Below are 23353 nucleotides of genomic sequence, written 5' to 3'. Positions count from 1 at the left end.
CGCAGACTTAGTCCCCCCCCCCCAAAAAAAAAAACAACCCAACTTTTATTGAACACCAAGTCATACAGAGGAGAAAAGTTATCAAAACAAAAGTACACACAGCAAATCACTGCCAGAGGTCATTACAAATCAGAACACAATACGATAGGCTGACATTTTTACATGCATCAATGGTGTTATTTTGTCTTATTTTCCCCCCGTTTTTCGCGAAATTTAATATTGCATTTCCATCTTACAAGCACGACGGGAGAAAGTAACATTACACAATTTTGTCTTGTGAGAGAGCTGTGAGAGGGATACCCACCCGCCATTACTAACAGATGATTTATCAGAAACAAATGTTCTCCCCCCCCGTCCAGCCCCTCCCTGTGGTACATCTTGCGAAGTGTGATGTGATGTGTGCGCTGACTCAGGGCTGCAGCCAGGCTCGCCGGGGCAGAAGCGTGGCGAGCGCAGCCCTTCGCAATAACCGGCCACTCCAGGGCCGCTCGGGTCCCACAGTGCATTGCGCCCTGTTGGTCTCACACAGGCGAGGCGGATCATGGAGGTGCCGGGGCCGGATAGCGACTGGAGGAGCCTCGCCTTCCGACAGAAAGTAGTCGGACAGATGTAAGATTTGTTTTCCCGTCTGGGCAGCGCGTAGTCGAAGTCAGAAATGGGGGCACTGGCTGTGACAGACTGGGCTCCGAGTTCAAGGAGAGAGGGGGGGGGGAGTCGCACGCCAAGGCCGTAAATGCAGCCTCGGTCCTGCGTAGCGTCGTGCCGGCTGGAGGCGGGGAGACGCGGTGGATGGCTCTGCGTTCAGCGGTGCGAGCTGTGATTTGGCCGGGGATGGCACTCGGCTTTAACGGGTCGTTGGATCAATGCAGCTGTGTACGTACTTAGCAACATAGCTTATTAGTTTTGGTTTGTGTTAAACGTACGATAAAGGGGGGAAACCAGCATGTTGAAGGCACGGAAGAGTTAAAAAAGACGTCAGACACAAAGCCCCGATTTATGCTACAGGAGTTGATTTGCCTCAGTAGAGGTTTTCTGGTTTACGTTAACTACGATTTCCCGTTAAAAGTGGCCAGTAAAAACTACATTTTTCGCACTCGGGTCCGTTGAATGATAAGATAGCCACGGTAGTTTTATGTATCTGAATGTTGTGTGGCTGCTCTGAAAAAAAAAACACGAAAAACCTCATAACGGAACGAAAGGATAGTTTGTAACAGGACAGGCTTACTTTGTGCTCTTAACCAAAATTTCATATAACGCGTTCGTTATATGCGATAATGGGTCTTATTCTTGTAATGGTTGTGAGCCACAGACGTTTACCTGTCGCCAAGTTTCTTAAAATATTTTAATCGTTGTGCATAAACAAATTCAGAAATATACATGACAATGCTTAGATTGGAAGTTTCTGAAGCATCATTCTGTTGCAGTGAAGATGCGATGAGGAAGGCGGGCACCGCTCATGCCAAGACCAGCAACGACATGGAAAATCATGTCTTTATGAAGGCGAAGTCGCGGGTGAGTAAGACTGCGGACTTAAGACGCTCGCTGTTTAACCTCACTGCTGCACAGAAACGGGTTTTCATCCTCCTCTGTATCTTTTCAAGGGGAAAGTGTGGTTAAAACATCAGCATATTGAACTCGAAGGCACTTGTGGAAGCGATTTTGGCATTTGCGCTGAGATTTTCCCTCGTCTAGGCAATATAGGGAAGCAATAAAAAAAGCGAGCGATGTGTAGATATATATATACAGCTTGCATTAATCAATTGCACCGAATCAAAAAGTAAGGGATGTCATGTTAAAATTGAATATTGCATGAAATACATTTAGTATATTGTGTCAGGGTAGTACAAAACAAAATGGGCATTGCTGGAATTGGTTGAAAACGTATGACATTAGTAGTCTTAAGAAGAGAAGTCGACAAAGTTCAGTTATTTTGTCATATGCACAAGTGCAATGAAATGCTAATAAAAAATATCTTGATCCAAGGTCCACAAATGATCATAAATAATTGCTGAAAAGAGAGACTGGATACAAAAAGCCCACAACAGGAAACAGACAAAGACATACAGACGAGGAGCAAGTTGCCAATCTCTGGCGCAATATTGACCATCCAAAGGGACCTTGATTCAAGTATTTAGAAATCCCCAAAGTTATGGACAAAGTCAGCCCAGTGGACTTCTTCAAAATTGGCACTGTGACACAGATGCAAGCTAAGGGGAAATAGTTTGAGTCTAAGAACCAGGGGCATTTCTTTATACAAATGTTTGTGGATGTGTGGGGAAAAAGCTACCCAGAGCACCTGATTACTGCTAGTAAGGAAATAAGTTAGAAAAATGAGAGGAAGGTGTTAGGCCTGTAAACCTGATGTTCATGTATTCATTAGTACAGTCATATACTATAGGTATTTCAGAGCCAAACAAATTGCTAGTGGGGAAGGTCTGTTTTCATGACACTCATTTTTCTCAGGTTAGTTGGACTAGAATTTTGTATTTATTTTATATGGTTTTTATTAGGATGTGTGCATTTTTTTCCTGTATTGAATCTTAAAAATATTTTGCAAGAAACTGTAATAACTGATCATCAAAATTCTTTCCAATAGGATGAATACCTGTCCCTAGTAGCTAGGCTGATTATTCACTTCCGAGACATTCGTAAGTACATCACATTCTTTTTAACTTTGTTTAGCGATTAAGATCGAACTGTTGGTTCTGTGATTTCTTTTCTTGTAACTACGATAAATAACTTGAATGGATTTGGTAACTAGTATTTGAAAGAACACTGTTTATTTTAGCAAAGCAGTAGTGTAAGCAAAAACACAGAAGATATTGTATAATGTCTTGTTTGCATCACTGAATCTGGGCATAAAAGGAGGTGTGAGAGTGACCTGACTTTAGCTTTGGACCTGGTGTTCTGTAGTGTTAGATTCACCTGTCTCAATTGATTTTTTTGAATCCACACTAACTTTCAAAATGGTTTTCTCCTCTTCTTGGTGTGTTAGATAGGTAAAATCCCTACATCATGAAGGAATCGTTCGACTGAGCTCTTATCTTGCTATATGACAATACGTTTGTATTTATATTTTATTTTTTTCCTTTTAAAAACTCAGTAGGAAGTGTACTATTACGTACGTTTTACGGGTCTAGAATGTCGCGTTCACACTGGTGAGAGGCGAATAGGAAGAGCAGCTCCCCTCCCGACCTCTAGAGGGCGCCTTGGTGACAGGCGTTCACGGAACAGGCTGGCGGACGTCCAGCTACTGCTTCTTTAAGAGACACTTTCGATTTGTTTTGGCTTTCCTGTTGTGCTACCTGCTCCCAGACTAAACCAAACTATACCGACTCCCACATACAAACGCAATAACACCCATTTCAAAGTATATACAAGTTTTCTTTGATTCATTTCACCGCCTCAACAGTGGAAGTCTTCTGACCTCATGTAAGTGTACTATTAGAATTACAGAGTTGAATGTTCTGCGCAGGCCGAGAGAGGTACAGCCGCGGTAAAGTTTGGCGCAGGGCGTGTGAGGGTACAACGTCACAAAAAAGAATGGGGCAGACGGAGCATAAAGTGGACGGATATGCCTTAAAACTAAAATAAGTGTCTATGCCTCCTTAAACTCCTGCTTTTGTTTGGGGGGGAAACTAAGGTCTATAAACTTAATGCCCCTTTAATTTTGTTTTCCAGATAAGAAGGCACAAGGACCTGGTAAGTTTAAGATGCACTGTGCATGAGAATAAATATTTCACTATTTCTGTGGGTAGGCTTTTATTAAAATAAATGTTGTATTTTGGAAGTTGTTTTATCATTTTTTGTTTAGAGACTCATGAACTTGTCCAAGTTTCCAGCTATGGCGTGTTACTAGCCTGTGATTATGGCAGAAGAACTCGATTGATTAAACCTGTTGACGTCAGATTTTAATTAGCTTACTTTACCTAAACCGTGTGTGATCAGCAAAATGTGTACACACTTCATAAACTTTTTTTCCCCCAATAATTTTGCGGATTTGTCGCAGTTATAAAGTGGTAAGATTTCATTTTTTAGTGTAGATAAGAAAATAAATATTTTATTTACTAGACTGCGGGGGAGCACAGTGATGTGACTGCGTGTTGAGGTCTAATAGTACAATGGTCCAGGTTTGTCTGATCCATGGTGGATCTGAAGCAGAAGGCTAGTGGTCAGGCAGTAGGCTTCTTCACTAATTAATTCAATTGATGCCTTCAGTATCATCCATTGCACTTCACTGTTCTAAAGGTACCTGCAGCTTTTTAGTGGCTGGGATTTGTTTTTGTTTGGAGAGATTCAGGGGAACGTTTATGCACCTGCTCTTTTCTTGCAGACCCCATGAATGCCCTCCAGAACCTGACTGGTGGCAATCAAGGGGGGGCAGCCAGCATGGGCTTGGGAGCACATCCTCAAGGAATGGCAGCCCTGGGCCAGATGCTGCCTGGGCAGCCACAGCCGGGGTCATCAGGAATGACCCCTCATGGCATACAAGGTGTTGTCTTTTTCTATAAGCACACATGCTCCTATTCATGGAGATACAGAATATCCAAAGTGATTTATTTCTGTTTCTCTTGTTTCAAAAAGAGTATCGGTAGTTTATCCAGGGTGCTAAGATGATCCTGTTTCAAAGGTAGGAGTGACATGGGGTGGTACAGTGCGAGGTTGTGTACATAAAGCATATGACTCATATGTACAAGGTACAATATCAAAACAATCTGGGTTTCAGACAATGTAATTAAAACCTAATAATACTGCAGCTAAAGACTGCTTTTGAGATTTAGTTTTTAATATAATCACAACATTCGTGTTCTATATACCTGATTTGGAATAGTCAATTATGTGCAACAGCTTTGAACCCTGTGACTGCACATGGGAAACAGAGTGCAATCAGACTCCTCTAACCTGCCCACCTTTGAGTCACTTGTCTTTTTAATGTCACGTGCCTGCAAGTATCCAGGAGGCCACAACAGTGGCTGAGATCATTCTTGTTTTGTGTTTGGACTGGATTTTGCTCATTGTAAGAGAATTAAAAAAATCCTGAAGAAGAGCAGCCATTTGACCAACACAGATGTGCTGTTAGTGGTTAACAAGGTGCTTGAGCCACTCTTTGAAACTGTCCTAGACTAAACTATTCTAAACTAGATAGCACTTTCATTTTTGATTAACTTTTGTATATACAATTTTTTTGTTTGCACATGTGGTTGCCATGTCATTCACCCTCTGTGTTGTTGCAGGCCCAACCCAGATCCATATGCAGCAGATGCAGCAGCAGCAGTTCCATCAATATCAAACCCAGCAGCTCCACCAGCAACAGCAGCTCCACCAGCAGCAGCAACAAATGATCAAGATACAGCAGATGCAACAGCAGCAGTTGCAACAGCAACAACTTCAGCAGCAGAACCAGCAGCAGCAACAACAAAACCAATCACAACAGGTAACCGGGATTACCTACTTACATTACTGATTCAATCCTGTTGCACTGAGTGTACTTTTCTTTTCTTTTTTTTTATTCAGCTTTACTCCTTGTTTGAAGTACAGCTGATTGAATACATTGGATAGTGTCTTCAAGCATGATCACGATTGTCATAGCACTGGTATAATACAATTCACCCTTTGCCATAGGAGTTAGGCTGATCTGGGTATTCTGCATTTGTATTGCCCCATTTGCTGGTAACTAAAGGGACTGTTTTGCTGTGGTGTTTTTCTGTGAGCTGGTGTGGTGTAGTGGATGGTTCAACAGTGCACATATGAGACAACTAGATGGTCTTTGTTTCTGGAAAGGAGACTGAAGGGCTGAGTGAGCTAACAGTCAGTGCTTTCAAACTGGGATGGGCTACATAAAACATTGACATAAAACATGACACACCTGAAGCAGGCTCCACAGCTGAAACGTTATTTCTTTTCTTCTCTTTTCAGCATGGAATAAACCTTTACTTGTTCCTTTATGTAAAACATTGACACTTTGCTTCACCTCACTGTTTAGTCATTGTTACACGTGTCATGACTACGGCTATCGACAACTTAGATTAACCATTTTGGCGACTCTTAATGCACATTTGGTAAGCTTTGGGGAAAAAAACTTTATACAGAAAGGTAAAGTTATTTATTGTTTATAAATGTACATAATGTGAAGCACTTTGCCTTTTCTGCAATCTCTCCTTGTAGATGCTTCAGTCCAGAATGCAACAGCAGCCGCAGCAGATAGCACAGTTGCAGCTCCAACAACAGCAGGTAGTCCGGGCCTGGGACGTGACTTGGGATAGTTGTCTCCCTTCTTAGGGATGGGCACTACATTAGCTATTCTCCAGTATGTACGTTGACCTGAGAGACTGTTGGAAGACTTGTTTTTAAATAACATGTCTTGTTTACTTGAGTACAATTGGTAAGATGCCCTCAGGCCCTCGAGATGCATCTTGAGTTCTAATACCTCAAACGTGTTTCCTTTTCTATGCTATTACTGTTAATTATTATTATTGTTTAATAAAGTCCTTATTCTGCCAGGGGCCTATCTACTTCCTAAATGAACAGCAGAGTGAAGTACTCATTTAGTCATCTGCAATATTTGTCATCTTTGTGTTGGATACGTTTTACTTCCTTAAAGCTTCCTTTTGCTGTTGTCTTAAATTTCAATATTCCTTTCTTTCTCTCTTGGCCTGTCCGGTATCCTATTTAATCTGTGCTTTGCAGGTCATTGCCTTTTTTTTAACTGCATCCTGTATTTTATTTTTTTTCCATAATGTTTTTCATTAATGATTTGTTGATCTGTTTGGTACACTGCTTTCTACTTTTTAATTTGCTGACTCTTGGGATAAAAGTGCATTGAACAGAATCTGTTTAAATTGTTGCCTTACACTGATGCCATGTCTATTCTACCTTCTTCTGCTTCTCTTCAACTTACTCCCACAGCAGGCGGCGGCGCAGCAGCAGCAGGCTCAGCAACAGGTGCAGCAGTCCATGCACCAGGCCCAGCACCAGCCCCAGGCTCCATCCTTACAACAGCAGATGCAACAAATGGTGCAGCAACAACAACAGCAGCAGCAGCAGCAGCAACAGCAACAACAACAACAGCAGCAGCAGCAACAACAGCAAGCTGCTCAGCAGCAGCCCAATCAGATGCCATCTCAGTCCCAGCCACAGGCCGTGGTTCCCCAGCCATCTCTGACGGGGCAGATACAAGCGCAGCAGGTCCCTCTGAGTTCCCTAAATCAGCAGCATCACCTAAAGCTTCAGGCCATGCAGGTAAAGCTTAGAGCATTTAATGTTAAGCTATTTTTTAAGATGTTTTCTGAATTAGGCGGTCAAGCATTCTCCAGTCCTCAACTGACAAATCTCTAAGAAGACCAGCTGGTTTTATAAATCCAGATGAAGGCTTGAAAGTAAACAGAACTACAGCCTTAAGCATAGACATTGTTGGAAAAATGTTAGTTCCCCTCTTACCTTTCACCTAGCAAATCAGGCTTCCTCTAGAATGCTACCTGTAGGGTAATGCACTCAATATAAACATGGTATTTGGACCCAAAGGCCAGAATTCAAGTCCTGAGATGCTTTAAGAAATATATAGTCTGTGCTTCCTTGATGCACCAAACTAAACTCTCTATCTGTAGCCATGACTGTGGAAGGTATTGCTGGGTTAGGGCTGAGTAATGCTGCATTGACCAATGCCCCTAGTAGAAGTCAGAGTTCCTTTTCCTGTGTCCTCGGTGGGTTGCATGGGGATTTATTTCAAGGCAGCTACATGTGATCTGTTGACAAGTTCCCTACAGATTTTTTTTAAACCCAGCTTTTCAGGGTTATGAATAACCTTTTGCATTGACACTTCCCCCCCCCCACCCCGATTTCTGCACTCGTGTTCTGCAGCAGGCTTTAGCCCTGGCCCACAAGCAGCAGCAGCAGCAGCAGCAACAGCAACAACAACAACAACAACAACAGCAGCAACAACAACAACAGCAGCAACAGGCGGTGGCAGCACAACAGGCAGCTCAGCAGCAGGCAGCACAGCAGCAGGCAGCCCAGCAGGTGGTGCAGGCCCAGCTGACAGCAGGAGCTCCTGGGCAGGTAAGATGGGCATCCAGGGAGACATGGGACTGGACTGGTGAAGGCCTTGGGTGAATGCATGATCGTTTATTGGCATGGTTTAATTGGGTTACTGTTGGCTTTAATTTTGTTACACATGGATTTGTTAGCAAAATAAACTTAACTGTTTTTTTAGATTTCTTTTTCTCTCTGTGAATGCAGTTTAAAGCTTTTCTTTGTGATGATGCGTTTGTACCCATCACTGCAAGCAGCAAGAGGAATACAGCGTTGTAGTTCTTGAGTTGTCTTCTTTGAAATCGTGTCCCTCCCTCTTCTCACATGAGGAATTTTATATTTGTATTAGTTTGTGTTGGTAGTCATGAGTGTCTGATACAGTGATGGACAAAGGTATGCCAAACAATGGAAATTTTTTAGAGGTTCTTTAAGAAGAGTAATGCTTAGTTTTCATAGCTCGAAATGAAATATTATGGTTGACATGATGACTATGGTGCAGTCTTATCATTTTCTAAAGTAGTATTAAAAAACTTTTTACGTTTGAGGTAGCATCTAACTTTCCACCTTTCTAGAAAATATTTGTCCTCTAAATTCTTTTGGGAAATCCTTCATGTAACCAGAGATGAAAATATACAGGTTACTTACTTTTTCAGTTTTGCAATTCAAACAATATTTTGGTTATGACTTTCTGTAATATTTTAGTCTCCCTTCAGAATCCTGAAACTAATACAGCATTTGAACTTCTAGATTTTAAAGTATTTAGTTCTTCACCCCCTTTAAAACTGAAATCTAATACTCCTATCTATAACAGTTTTTTTCCATTTCTGCACAGTTTTTCTTGTTGATGCCATGACATTTTTGCTTACTTTGGCATACAAAATCTCAAACTATTATTAAAGGAAACTGCTCATGGTTACAAGATTATCTGTAGGATTCCCAAGCTGAAATGGAATGTTTAAGAATCTTATAAGAGCCCTGGAAGCTCGATCACGCTGGTTTGAATACATTGCCACTCTCATTTGAAAGCGTGTATATTTCTGCTTTCATGATGTATAGTCAATGTAAATTCTGCAGTTATGTTCTAGTGTTGGCAACTGTGAGCACGTGCTGTACTACTGTAAATTAAAGGAGGAGATGATTTCAGTTTTTTTCTGTAAGGATGAAAGTATCATTCTTTAAAGCATTGTCAGAATAGCTCTGTTTCAACGATGGACAGACCCATCTGTTTAAGCCTACACCCTGAAGTGTGTATTGTGATTACCTGCAGTGTCCTCTTGTATGTATTGCTTCAGTGCTTCTTTTATTGGGGGGTTGGTAAGTCTGAATAAACAAATGATTCATTTTCCATGTGTTTTGTAGTTGGGTTGGAGTCTTAGGAAGGGAGGTTTGTGGAAACGAAAAGACTGAGCAAAATTCCTGGTAGCCAAGCAGTGCTTAAAATATACCACCCCCTTTTTCAGTGTTCTAAAAAATGTCATCTGTTGTCCGGGTAAATCTGAAAGGAATTTTGGGATGTTGTGGGATGTGGAGCACATAAAAGAAAGATGATGGCAGTTCCGCTTTGAAGTATATTAATTGGAATGTAAGGGGTTTGTTTTCTTGCTGAAATCCAGCTCACGTGTATTGATCTCCACCTTGTATTCCCATGAACTGAGCTCACAAGAATGGGAAGTTCTCTCCGTTTCACACTGATCACTATAAGGCGGGGCAGCCTCTCTTCGGGAGTCGAATCTCAGCTTTTCATGCTGGTGACTGAACCGATACTGTGATCTGAGAGAAGTGAGACCCTGCAAAGTTGTCTCTTCATCCTGTGATCCCGGTTTCCTTCATCCAATTTAGTTTTTCCTGCTGCACCCCTGAAAATGACAAATTTACCACTAGATCTAGGTGAGGATTTACAGTGGCTCACCTTGTGTGGTGCAGGCATGAATGCTCCTGTGAAGGGGTTGCAGTAGTGTACCAATTCAAGTGATTCAGCTTACCCTTGAAGCCTGTGCAGGGGTTTTTGGTCTAAGGTATTTTGTCAGCAGTGTCTCTCGGGCCTTAAAACCGTTGCATTTCCCACTTGAGGAACATGGAAAGTGGAGATCCTTTGGATCATACGAGGAGCGAGTGGATTTCTCCTGCCACGCTTCATGGCATTTCTGCTTCATGTGAATCTTTCTCATTTTTTGTGTGTATAACAATGCCTGATGCTGCTGCTGCATGCCTGCCTGTGTTTAAACGCCTCTTTTCAGTGCCAGGAGTTTGCAAAAGATCACTGCATTTTGTGTTGCTAATATAAACTAATTCCGATGTAGGCCTGTCTTTTTGTTTTTTTTTTAGTTGTTGCTCTTTTTTAACTAAAAGTACATGCATACGTTTTTTTAAAAAAGGTAATCGTATCATTCTGATCATTTAAGCTTTATTAGTCATTCACAGAACAGGTGACTTAGTTGCATAATGTAACGTTATAAAATTTTTGGTTTCACAACAAATCTGAATGAAGGTAAATTAATTTTTTCAAAGATAATGTGGAATTTTTAATGAGTATTCAAGTTTTAAAAGTTAACAGTATAGTATCTAAATGTTTACTTGTAATAACTTTAGTTGTCTGAGGAAATGGATGTCACATCTTTGAGACATTTACAGTTTGTTGTTAAATACTTTTCCCCAGATTTATGAGAAATCTCTAAATATAAAAGCTTTAGGAGAATGCTCAGGTTTAGTACAATGCATCCCTGTGCATTTAACTGCATGAAATCTCATGTGCAGGGAATCCATAGTTTGTCATGACCAAAAAAGCTGCCATTTTTCCAGGAGCTACAACAAGCATCACTTCATATTCACTAACTAATCAAATCCCTCTCAGACCTGTGCATACAGTATGAACGTGCCTACTTTTTTTTGTGTGTGTGATGTAAAGGACATACCGATGCATGCATGTGCTTTCTTCCATTCCTGCTGATGCACTGCGTTTCTTGTTTTGCTATTACATGTCTGTTGTCCCTCTGTCCTCCAAGATGATGTCCGCTACTATGGTCCGTGGTGGGATACAGCCCCGGTTACCCCGCGTCACCCCAGCCTCCACACTGCCTCCAAACTCTACTGGTCTCGGAGGACAGCAAATGCCACAGGTATTTAAACCAGAGTCCACTGCAGCATCCAGACATCTGTGTGAGGACCCATGGATGCCATGAAGTCTTTTAGGTTTCCCGGCTCTGGCAGAGCACTTCTCGGAGTAAAGGTTTTCTTTGCTACTTTCCTACAGTGCTTTCCCCAGTCCAAGGAGTGAGTGTTTGAGTTGGATTGATTTCTTACAGTTTGAAAATTGGACTTGGGTGTGAGAGAGCTCCTTTGCCTTCAGTTCAGTTAAAGCTATTGCACGGTGCTCTGGAGTCAGGTCTGTTTTTTGGGTGGTCCATATGATTGGCCTGTCACTGCTGATTGAACTTCAGTTTTAGGATTGTGCTGAGTTTTGTAATAAAAATGCATAGTGGTTAAAGACTGTTGATGAAGGTGACTTTTTGAGTATTTGTTTGTAACAGAACTTGTGCCTATCTCTGTGGATCACTTTTTCTCCCATTTAAGGTTGCGTTAAGGACTGAAACATTTTCGTCTCAAGACTGTCTGAATGAAATTAACATGTAAATTGGAGGGTGGTGTGTGTATATATTTAGCTGACTTTCTTGAAAACGAGGTATGGTTTTTGTTTTCTTCCTCAAAGAAGCTCTGTTGTGTCCGCTTTGTCCAGCGAAACGGCTCAAGCTGCAAAGCATGCTGCTGACCCGAGAGCTCTCGAAGCCCTTTTCCTCCTCGCTTGGTTTAAACCACGGCCTTCTCCTGCAAAGCTTTGCCGGTTTCCTGTCCCCTGGTGTGGCTGGACTCTGCTCTTCCTCGGACAATGCTGTGGCCTGTGCTGCCCAGTGACTCCTCCTGTGTTTTGTTTTCGTGCCACCCAGAGCGGAATGACCATGATGTCGTCGCCTTCTCCGGTCCAGCAGGTGCAAACCCCCCAGTCGATGCCTCCTCCCCCACAGCCACAGCCGTCTCCACAGCCCCCCTCGTCTCAGCCCAACTCCGTCAGGTACGCACAGGCACCATGGCTTTTGCCAGCTTGCCGAACTGATGTTGATGACAGTGGTGCAGGGGCTTTACTGCCAAACGGAGTTTCGAAAAGAGGAATGAGACGGATCTGGAATATTTTCTTTAAGTCAAGATCACTTGTATGTTTTTTTCCTCTTGTCCTGTCTTGGACTCATTTATGGATTATGGATATTCTGTATGTACAGGCTAATAACATGGACACAGTCAATTATACATGATATCTGTTTTATGAGAACAGGATTTTGAATGTTTTGAGTCCAAAAGGTTTGGTTTTCATAGAATTGGTAAAAATGAAATGTTTGGGATGCCATGTTGTTTTAAGTGATGCATTGGACAGGGAATTCCCATCCCTGCTCCTGGGTATTCCCATACCTGCAATTTTTCATTCCAGCCAAGCTCTGTATTGATTTAAATTGTAATTCATAAGTTGCTTGACTGGAATCTGTCAAGGTTTTTCCTTAAAAAGTAAATTTAATTAACAAGCAACATCTGAAACTGAGGAACTGGGACAATTCCTATTACTCCGTCACTGGGGAGTTCATTTAGGTAACCGAGCTTAGCTGGAATTAAAACCAGCAGGTTTAAATGTTTTAGGATCTATTTGTTAATTTAGCTTTACAGTGTTTTGTACATAAGGTACAAGTGCACTTGAAATTCCACATTATACCTCATCAGATTCAGAGATGGTTTCTTCCCACATGCTGTCAGATTACTGAACTGTACCCCTACCACTGGCTCACACTGATGTTTTAAGTTGTACGTTATTTAACATTGTTGTTGCTGCTGCTGCTGCTGTTCTGTGATTTTGGTGATTCTTTTAATGTCTTTGGTATTGGAGCATGCATGCAAGTAAGCATTTCATTACACTTGTGCATATGACAAATAAAGTGAACTGATGGGATTTTGTCTGTGCTGACAGAAGCATATGGTCTTTTTTTGGGCTTGTGTTCTAGTTCTGGTCCAGCTCCATCACCAGGGGGGTTCCTGCCCAGCCCCTCTCCCCAGCCTTCACAGAGCCCTGTCACAGCGCGCACTCCACAGAACTTTGGCGTTCCCTCACCTGGCCCCCTGAACACGCCAGGTATAGCTGCTTCCCAGGGGAGTGCCGTTACAAAATGGTGCCTTCCTACCCTGAAATTGATAGACAGACAAGGATTTTAACAAAAACAATCTTGAAATGTTTTACGAAAAGGCTCCATGATCCAGGTGTCAAGTGTTTCAGCATGGGTAATGTCTGTAATGTGCACAGGATTTGTTAGCGGTAAAATTAAGATCGGTCAACCCAGGGCTCTCTTGGGTCAAAACTCCTGCTTTCTTCCCTGGCACCTGCAGGCCTGTAGTACTGATATAATTAAAGACAAACCTGTCTGTGGTGTTCCACTCTGTGTTGTGCTCTGTGGTCTGTTTTTGATTAAACTGGCTACTCATGCTGTAGGTTGAAATTTGCAGTCAGCTGATCTTCCGTTACTTGTCTGTTTTTGTCTTGCACTTTGAATTTATGCATAAAGATCATCTTGGAGTATGTGCTTCTGCCCACTGTTGTCCTTTGCTGTTGTGGTCGTTTCCTCAAAGTTGCATGCTGGCATCATGTTACACACTGTTGCTCATGAAACATCAGCAGGCTAAGCTGTCTTGGTCACTGAAGCTCCTAATACCACACCAATCACCTCTCTTTCAAAGTTGCTGAGGTCTCCTCTTAGTGCCATGCTGGCCACAATTACAAGCTACTAGGGCTGTCCAGTATTTTTATATTTGACCCTAAGCATGCTGGGATATTACTTGCTTAATATTTATTTCACACCTGTAGGGAAGCCTTTTCTTTCAATAAACTTGGTGTCCCTCATTTACCTCATTTTATTTTTTTTTTGTCCATTATCTGTATTCCCTATAACATTATAACTATTAGCTATGTTAAAAATGACATTTTGTATGAAAGGGCTGTATGAAAATCTTGACCTTGCCAGTTCTAGCATTCAAAACATATTTATGTGGTTGAACTCATTGAACTAATTTTTTTGTCTCCATCGGAAGGTAATCCCAATTCAGTTATGAGTCCTGCCAGCTCATCTCAGACAGAGGAACAGCAGTACCTTGAGAAACTCAAACAGCTCTCCAAATATATTGAGCCTCTGAGGAGAATGATAAATAAAATAGACAAAAATGAAGGTAAGAGAATTTCAGTTTTCAGAAATTTAAAATGTTAGACTGTCTCTAAATATTTTGTATGGAGTTCTGCATCTACAGAATCTCAATCTTCTGTTTTCTGCAGATAGGAAGAAAGATCTCAGTAAGATGAAGAGTTTGTTAGATATCTTGACTGACCCTTCTAAGCGGTATGTATTAAGAATATTGTTTTTTCTGTCTATAGTGTCTTTAGGCAGTGAGCTGAATATAATCAATAACCCTTTATAATACTTACGATTACATGTTCCATTAAAAGCTTGAGCAGCCACAATACTCAAGCTTTTCAACATTTTGTGTTAATATTTTGGGTGATGTTTTTTGCTATACCTTTAGGAGAGCTCCTTAATTTCTTAACATCTTTTGCAGTTGTCCACTGAAAACCCTACAGAAGTGTGAAATCGCTCTGGAGAAACTGAAAAATGACATGGCTGTGGTAGGTGTCAGTGCTGGTCTTGTGCAAACCTTTCGGTGTAATGTGGCAGATTTGTAACGGTTTTTTTTCTTTGTTTCATGATCCAGCCCACGCCGCCGCCCCCGCCGGTGCCCAGCACGAAACAGCAGTACCTGTGCCAGCCCCTGCTGGATGTTGTCATGGCCAACATTCGCTCTCCAGTCTTCAACCACTCATTGTACCGTACATTTGCCCCCGCCATGACTGCTATTCACGGGCCTCCCATCATGTGAGAATCTCTGTGGTGTTCTCTTCAGAAGACTCTTGTTTTCCTTCCTTTTTGCACACACTTTTAAATTCTGGTGCTCGTTATTTTTCTCACTTGCTTTGGCATTGTCATTGCAGCACTGTTATTGACTGAAATCAGCTTGCAACAGATGAGATTCCAGTATAAATGGCATTTGTTAATATTTAATTTTGAAGAGAACTGAAATTGTGGCTTTCATTTAATCTTGTTTCTTAACTCCATTGAATGAATTAATGACATGCTAAGGTCATGTTTTTTTGAGATGCTTATAAAGCCCGTGACTCTGAAAGAATAAGGAGTTGCTGTATGACAGATTCTACTAGAGAATGTGCTTTGCTTGTCTGAATCCACCAGTAAGCTTTTAAAAACAGCATGAAGGGAATTTCCTTATTTTTTTTTAATTTTACTGTATCTGTAGGCATTTGTAGTATTAACATGGGTAATCTTTGTTTCCAGACCTTTTAGTCTGCAAATCTGATCTGAACCTTGTCGTGCAAACAGGGGCCCAATGATTGCAACTCGCAAGAGGAAATACGAGGACGATGAGAAGCAGACGATCCCTAATATCCTGCAAGGGGAAGTGGCGCGCTTAAATTCCAAATTCCTGGTCAATCTGGACCCCTCCCATTGCAGCAATAATGGGACGGTTCATCTAATCTGTAAATTGGGTAAGGAAAATTGACATTTCATATTCTTGATGAGTTTAAGAATATTTTTTAAATAGAAACATTTTTTATATTTAATTTGTGTGTGCAGAATTGTAGGTGTTGCTTACAGTGCGCTTCTTAAAATTTGTAAAGCTTTTTTTTTCTTGTACCCAGATGATAAACATCTTCCCAGTGTGCCGCCTCTACAGCTAAGCATTCCAGCCGACTACCCTGAGCAGAGCCCACAGTGGGCAGATGATGCACAGCAATACGGTAAAGGAAGTTTTCCCCATTGCTACTGTTCGGCAGGACATATACAGTAGATAATCCCAGTCATGCAGTACTACAGTCCTGGAGGTTTTGTTGGTCTTGGTTTAGTGGCTAAAAAACGTGGAAAAGAATGCGATTTTAACCAGTTGAGTGAAGGATAAATTAACATCTTAGTTGAACTGGGTGGGGAAAACAAAGATCTTTGTCACTCTGGAATGATCTTGTATCATCACAGCTTGGTGGCTTCTCAAAGCGCTTTACAGAATGAAATTTACTTGCATTATAATAAAAAGAGATATTATGAAACTTTTCCCTATACCAGTTTCACTGTGACTTTGTAGGTGACGTGTTCTTGATGAAAATAAGGTTTCATATGTGATCAATAACTGCTTGGCCTTGATCCTCATAATTTAATGTAATTGGATTATGAAGTTTGTTTTCATAGCACTGTTCCTGTTATTACCTTGTAATACTAATGTTGCAGTGTGGGTTGCGTTTAATACCGTTTCTCTTTGCAGATGCAAACCCCTTCCTGCAAACTGTTCACAGAAACATGACCTCCAAGCTGCTCCAGCTTCCTGACAAGCACTCCGTCACTGCGCTTCTGAACACATGGGCCCAGAGCGTGAAGCAGGCATGCCTGTCTGCGGCCTAGTTTTGTATAGCCAGACCTTCCACAAACCAAACCAGCTCATAAAGACCAGTAGGATTTATTGACCAGGGCTGGGAAAGTGCGTACCAGTCAGCTCGTTGGTGAATGTAGGTGAGCCATTGTAGTGACTAGAGAAATTACTCCTTGTAGAAGAAGCAATTGGAAATGTAGTGCTTTACAGTTTGCTGTGTGTATTCAGATTTTTATATAAACCTTTTTGTCAGTTATTTACTTAACTTAAATACCTATTCCTAAGTGCAGGGGTGCGATTGTTTTTGTGTACCTATCTCTTAATATATGAGACGGTGTATTTTAAGAGGAATGTTTTTACATCTCTACATGAAATGGGAAAAGGACCTTTTTTGTGGAGTTGAGTAACGGTTGTGCTGTACTGCTGATGTGTCATCCTAGCTGAATAGACTCTCCCACGCAGCTTTTTCTGCTGGCTACTATGGAATAGTGACTAAGCAACACTATGTTAAAAAGCATTAAATCAATAGCTAGTCCGTAGAAAAGACAGTTAGAATTCATCAGAGTATTCAGCTGTTAATGACTTCTTTTGTACACTTCTTCCAGGGCCAGAACATTTTACTTTGGTTTTTATTTACTCTTAAGATTTAAGTTGCTTAAACACATTTCACTTTAGAGCAGTTTCTGCTTTCATTTTTAAAAACAATTTTCATCTGTAGAATGGCTTCTTTCCATATTTCAGTCATACTCTTCATTGTCTTCATCACTGTTTTTTTTCTCTGTGGAATGGGATTTGTGTTTGAACTAGTTCCTATAAACTACTTTTTACATTCACTAAAACAGCTCTTTGGCCAGGACTGAAAACAGTGTTCCTGTTCATTATTATTGACTTCCAATGTGTGACATTATTGGTAGTAATTACAGTAATTCAAAGCAATTGGAGAAGATTAATGCAATTGGTGAAATAGATGGCAAATTTCTAAAGTGCTAAGTATAATTCCCTTATCAGTTTATAACACAAAATACTACAGGAACTCGATTAGTTTTAACCATTTGTTCTCTCAAACATTTCAGTTTCAAATTAATTTCTTTTTATGAGGGAGTTTGCTGATTATATGCATAATTATACTGTAGACAACAGACAATAATTCATGTATCCCTGAAGCTGAGAGTTAGACTGTTAATCAAGCAGATTATATCTTTTTATCAATTCCGATTTTAAATGCTCTGTACAAGTATATTCTGCCGCTAAAAAAACATAAAGACCATTAAGCATGTTTTGTTCAGCTGTCTTTTAGTTTACAACTTTTCGTAAGCGGTTCTTCTGCATGGCTTGTGTTCTTTTCTGCCTCTCGGCAAAGCTGGTTCCCAGAGACTGTTTCAGGGCTGGCAGCATCACCCTCTCTGCTGCAGAAGGCTGGGCGTCAGGCCTTGCACAGTAAAAGGAAAAGCATTTACTACCCTCAATCTGGACTGAACACACTTTAAATGAATGCATGCCTCTTTTAAAACAATCTGTAGCTAGAAGAATCTAAAGCTTGTATTCCAATACATACCGAGTTTCAGAGAGGAAATGCTTCATTCACCAAGTTTAATTTTAGTTATAAAGCCATTTTTTGTTACTTGGTCTAGCAGTTCTCATTAGCCAACTATTTCTCTCTGCAGTGGCATATGCAGCTGTAATGCAATTACTAGACTTGGTACTCTGGTGTTTATTTTTGCTGCAAACACAATACGTATAAAAAACACTCACTTTAATCTTAATGGATCTAAGCTGACTTTGACACAGGATAATTGCTTTCTTAGTCTAATCAGAGGTTGCAGGGTTTCTCCATTTAAAGTGGTAAATGTTAACTAGCTGGTCTTTTTATGTATGTGTGCCTATGAATTAATCAAAATTAAGGAGCCAATGGTTATTTAAAAAATGTGCTTTACTATATAAAACATGTTTTGGTAAGTTAAACAGGTTAAAATAAGCAATTATCTCCTTAAGAGTAAAAGGTGAGTGTTTCAGTACAGTATGCAACATGATGAACAGTATCAAGTCTAGTTATAATTAATTGACACAGAGGTTTTGAGAATGTCTCAAGTTTTTGGCCAAATAAGGCAAACAAAATAAAAGTACAAAGTCATTTTTTCTTTCTTGTGATGACAAATTCCTTGCTTTACATTTGGGGCTTCCCCAGTTGTAACACTGAAAGGTATGCAAATAAGCACTGCTTGTCTTTGATAGTGTGGATCTGCTCATATCAGGTGAAAATGTAGCAGGGAAAACATTTGTAAAATCTGAGATACCCAGTTATTCCACTTACATTTTCTTTGGCAGTGTTTTAAGTGACAGTTTTGGAAATCTTCCCGTTTCTCCAGTCCTACTGGAGGAAAATAAGGAAAATAGTGCATAATTAGCAGAAAATGTGCAAGTAGAAGTTAATTTTCTTGAACTGGGAAATTTTAACTGGGCTGTTCGTCTTTGTGATTTACCTGGAAGTACCTGTCAAGTAAGCCTTGGTAAGAATGTAAGTTTCAGGAGTAATTTTGTTGTTGTTCAGTATAATATCCTTCAGGACAGACTTCAAATGTAACAACTGAAAGAAAGCAGAAATCATAAGTGGTAGTGTTGCAGAGCATTGAGCATTTTTACAAGCTATTGCAAAACAATTTTAAATTCAAAATGAGCCCTTTAATTTTTTCCACTGTTTTCCAATCAGCAGGACCCTAATGACCTTATCTGTACTTTACTCCAGCAGCACCAATTTTTTTATTGCCGTTTAGGAAATCCTGGCCATAGTAAACAAATGACATGTACTAGATTCAAACTGATGGTAGAGCCTGTGTTCTAAACGGATTGTCAAATTCCTGCTCCAGAATAAGTTGGAGTGTTCACTGTAGGAAAGCTGTCTTTGACTAGTTATAAGTTGATGTTTTAGAAACGGGCTTTTGCAGTTTTCTCCTGCTCTTGTTAGACAGGAAGAGGAGTTGTGTGTTGCCCACCTCCTGAGACTGGAGGCTGTTGGCGTTGTAAAGCTGACGGATGATGACCTCGCACTCCTGCAGGGTGGGGGCCCGAGGTGGTTGCAAGGGACTGCTGAGAATTCTCAGAGGCTGCAGCGATGTAATGAGACCCCCTTTCAAGTCTTGTTCCGGGCATGCTGCGGCATCACATGCAACCTCATTGTCACCACCACTTCCTGTGCCGCTGTCAGTATAGAGAAAGAGTTTAAGATACTAACCTACTATTTGCAGAGTAAATACCCAGAGTGCTATTTGTAAACATTTTTCACTGTTACAGTGTTGAACAGAGAATATTATAAAAGTATGCAAAGCTTAAAGATGCTATAACAGGTGCTGTATAGAAATCTATATACACGTCTGCTTTTCTTCAAGCATTTTTTAACCTAATTTTAATTTTTTTCTTTTTTTCCCCATTTGCAAGCCCATCCACAAAAACAAGTTAAAGATGTTTAACAATTAAAACATTTTGACCATTCTAAAACCATGATTTGATTAATGGTTCCCAATTAAAAGAACAAATATCCTGGTTACAGTAATAGTGCAATTTTAATTGTGAGTGGTAGGTACTGTAAGGTTGTTTAAGTTTAATCTGGGCTTTTATGTGTTGTAGAAAATGACTGTTCCTCTCTGTCAGGAATGGACAACGCCAGATTTTTAAAGGCTTGGTAGCAGGTTTCACTATTTTTAAAATAGAATCCGATCGAGGACTAAGACGATCTGGATCTTGCCTATCCAAAATTGGAGTTGCCCATCTTAGCTCCGTGTGTCTGTTGTACAAAATGTGGAAATTGGCAAGGTTATAGGTTACATCTGCTGGTTATAGTTACCTGTGCAAGGTGTCCTCTGAAAGAGTATTGTGTAACTGCAACTTGTGCACAGCCTGCTCTATAAACATGCCTTTCTTCTCTTGGCAATCTGCTTGCTGCTGCCCATTTCCTCTCCTAGAGGAACCTGAGGCTATAACCGTAGAGAAGTCATCAAAAGAGAAAACGGCAGTCTTGGATTAACACACACTATATTGCAGTCCCTTTAAAAACATCTGAGGGGCTGGATTCTGACAAGTATTGGGAGGAAGCACATCAGATATCCAAAATCATCTTAACTATTCAGAATGAAATAGTGCATAGGCACTACATAGGCATTTTTGTTCCAGAGCCACAGCTAATTTTTTACAATAAAACAGGGTGCCACCAATGGGGTTCTAGAAGAGGAGTTTTGAAATCCCACTCACCTGATGGCTGCTGACTGATGCGGTGTCCACTTTGACTGGCACTGGAGGTTGTGCTGCTCCCTGCAAGGGTATTGATATTCTGAAGCACAGTAAAACTAGTAAAACTTATCTATGTTTGAATTTAACCAGGTACAGAGAGGAAAAGCTGATTGCAGAAAAGGTGTCAGCCTTTTTTATGATTAAAGTTCATTACCCCCATCTTTAAAATCGGTTATTTCCCTGCATCCCATACTTAGAAATGTATGCTTTATGGAAATTGAAATATCAAAAGAATTGCACCATTTGTAGAATATTTATAGAAATATTTGCTTCCAGAAGATCTTAGAAAATTAGAATGATTTGCAGTTTTACCTTTTCTGCTCTGTTTTGGCTCCATTATCAACTTGTACTGTAGATCTGTAACCACAAAACAGGAGAGAACATTCTTACTGTGAATGATGGATCTGTAGAAGTGTGGGCAAATTTTAAAATAGTTTAAAAATTAGGCAGCCTCGGTAGATCAAAAGTGTATTATTTGTGAAAACTAAGTATCACAGTCCACCTCAAAAGCATCATCTATATGTGATATATTGAAATACCTTAATATAGCAAATACAGTTCTGCACGGTATAGGAAACTCTAGGTGGGGTAAGAGTCATTGATGAGAGGAAACTAGAAGGGACTGTAAATCAATACCCTTTGCACTCCACTCAAAACAATGTCCTTTCATTTTCTGAATCCTAACCTGGCGTTTCCATGCGACCCGTTTCTAGGATATCACGTCTGTCAGCAAATTGTCGCTTCATCACTTTGCGACTGCTGTTAATAAAGCGAAATCCATTTACCTTACGGTTGGGAAAACTAATTTAATGGCTACCTATTTGACAGATTTTGTGTTCTTAAAAAAAAATTAAAAAGCAAAAGTACCATATTTTCTTAATGTAGGAAAAGTTAGGACTACTGCCCTACGATCACATTCCATACAACCCTTTACGCGTAAAGATCTCGAGTCCTAGACAAGTATAAAAACAACTTTAGACTTTAACCATAAAATTCTGATCGACTCTTATATAAAGATAGATGATGATTATGTTTTTTTTGGAGACTTTTAAATGGCGAAAACATAACATTTAAAACTAAAATATGAATTCCTTATTTGACAAAAAAAAAAATTAAGGACTGATACTAAGTATACAGTGTGGCTTTTACCGGAGTATTTTTTTTTTGTGTGTTAGACAAAACGACACCAGCCTGTCCTCACCTTTATTTTCCCGTCTCAGCTGTTCAATCTCCGCATGCAGTTTCCCCAGGGTTTCTGTGTGCTGCTGCTGCAGGAACTGCAGGTCCCGCTCCAGCGCGGAGACGCGCCGGGGCCCGGACTCCATGCCGCCGGGCGAGGAGGGAGGGAGACTGGGCTGCAGCTCCAAACAGTCGCGGGGGAAAGAGCGTGGGTAGCGAGCTTTATCGAGGCTCACGACGCGGGACCAGTGGGGGAGGTTCCCCAGAGGAGGCAGACTGCTACTCGACATTACTGCTTACAAGGATGCGCCGAAAGCTTCGAGAGGTCCACGGAGCGAAACTATAGTCCGAAAAAGCGACATGGACTAACTAGTACCGAAATCGGAGCTGGCGCATGGCTGGGGTAGCACAGGAGGTTTGGAACAAAGATTGTCAAACTGCCTAACAAGACTTCACATTAATTATTTTACAGTTAAACATCTCGAACATTTAAAAGGCCTAATATAGTAAGGTCTTAGCAAGAAAGATTTAACAACCGGGAGTGGATCGCAGAACGACAGACTGACGAGTTTTCTGCAGCCACGGCCGATCTCCCTAACCTCACTTTAAACAGCATATTTCACGTCGCGCTGTTAGATTTAAACTTGAGATAAATATACATATATATCAGCGTCGGCTACATTTACTTAAACGTGTACTCCCATATAAAAAAAACGCAATTACGGATATCATTAAAGCATTTTTTTGTGATTTTCAAAGGATTCAAACACTCGGTATGCCTTGAACCTTGAAACAAATTACATTGCGTCAAAAATGGACCGGCAAGTCTATTTACAGGTTACTGCGGTGAATAAGAGTGACCTGCAAATCCGGATTTAGTGCATCATCGTTGTGCTGGCGCACAGCGCATTTCGAAAGATGCTCGACCGCTCGAAAATTAAATTACAAAGCAAAAACCCAGTGCAAACATCGTCGCCGAGCAAAAACAAGCAGAGCTACGGGTCGATTTCCGCTCGTTTCAAAGCCGCAGTTCAGCAGGCACAGGACGTGAAGGAGAGAGTTTGAAGAATCAGACCCGACGCGCTCTTGCCGTTACCCGCTGGATCCGCTCTGAAATAAACAACAAGCCCAGCTGCCAGATCCATTTGTTTCTAACACAAATGTTTGCGATAGAATCGGCAATACTGAACGTCCATCTTACATTGAACGTTGTGGGTTTTTTTTAATGAAACCTACGTCCTGCGCTCCCGTCCCTGTGTTCAGTTCCTGGTCCTTTTGTGTAAACGTTGCTATGGCAACAGGGCGGCTGCACTTCAAACGGCCGAGTGTCTTGAGGTTTCTCGCCGTGCTACTGCAA

At 40.9% G+C, this 23353-nt stretch overlaps 2 protein-coding genes across 9 annotated transcripts; one reads left to right on the top strand and one right to left on the bottom strand.

Moving 5' to 3' along the window:
* The first annotated feature begins 252 nt into the window (after positions 1-252).
* Positions 253-18674, top strand: med15 (mediator complex subunit 15). 8 transcript variants are annotated; one of them, XM_088935283.1, is made up of 19 exons: positions 253-609; positions 1425-1512; positions 2597-2648; positions 3682-3702; positions 4334-4492; positions 5235-5434; positions 6166-6231; positions 6910-7239; positions 7861-8055; positions 11031-11144; positions 11970-12094; positions 13068-13195; positions 14146-14280; positions 14384-14447; positions 14665-14731; positions 14818-14978; positions 15498-15664; positions 15818-15916; positions 16432-18674. In XM_088935283.1, the coding sequence occupies exons 1-19, from the start codon at positions 542-544 to the stop codon at positions 16566-16568; spliced, it is 2376 nt and encodes a 791-aa protein (XP_088791409.1). In that variant the 5' UTR covers positions 253-541; the 3' UTR covers positions 16569-18674. The 8 variants fall into 8 exon arrangements, with proteins under 8 accessions (XP_088791409.1, XP_088791407.1, XP_088791408.1 ...); XM_088935281.1 differs by having other exon boundaries at positions 7858-8055; XM_088935282.1 differs by having other exon boundaries at positions 6907-7239.
* Positions 17813-23200, bottom strand: ccdc74a (coiled-coil domain containing 74A). Its single transcript, XM_088935290.1, has 8 exons — positions 22019-23200; positions 21130-21174; positions 20779-20838; positions 20375-20504; positions 19527-19731; positions 19017-19120; positions 18848-18907; positions 17813-17965 (listed from the first exon to the last, which is right to left on the bottom strand). Exons 1-8 carry the CDS (start codon positions 22284-22286, stop codon positions 17830-17832), a joined length of 1008 nt encoding a protein of 335 aa, XP_088791416.1. The 5' UTR covers positions 22287-23200; the 3' UTR covers positions 17813-17829.
* Positions 23201-23353: the final 153 nt, after the last annotated feature.

The sequence above is a fragment of the Atractosteus spatula genome, chromosome 17 (genome assembly GCF_055471065.1).
Source record: "Atractosteus spatula isolate fAtrSpa1 chromosome 17, fAtrSpa1.hap1, whole genome shotgun sequence".
Taxonomy (NCBI): domain Eukaryota; kingdom Metazoa; phylum Chordata; class Actinopteri; order Semionotiformes; family Lepisosteidae; genus Atractosteus; species Atractosteus spatula.
The sequence above is the reverse complement of the archived record's forward strand: the minus strand, read 5'-3'. Positions and strand labels throughout refer to the sequence as shown.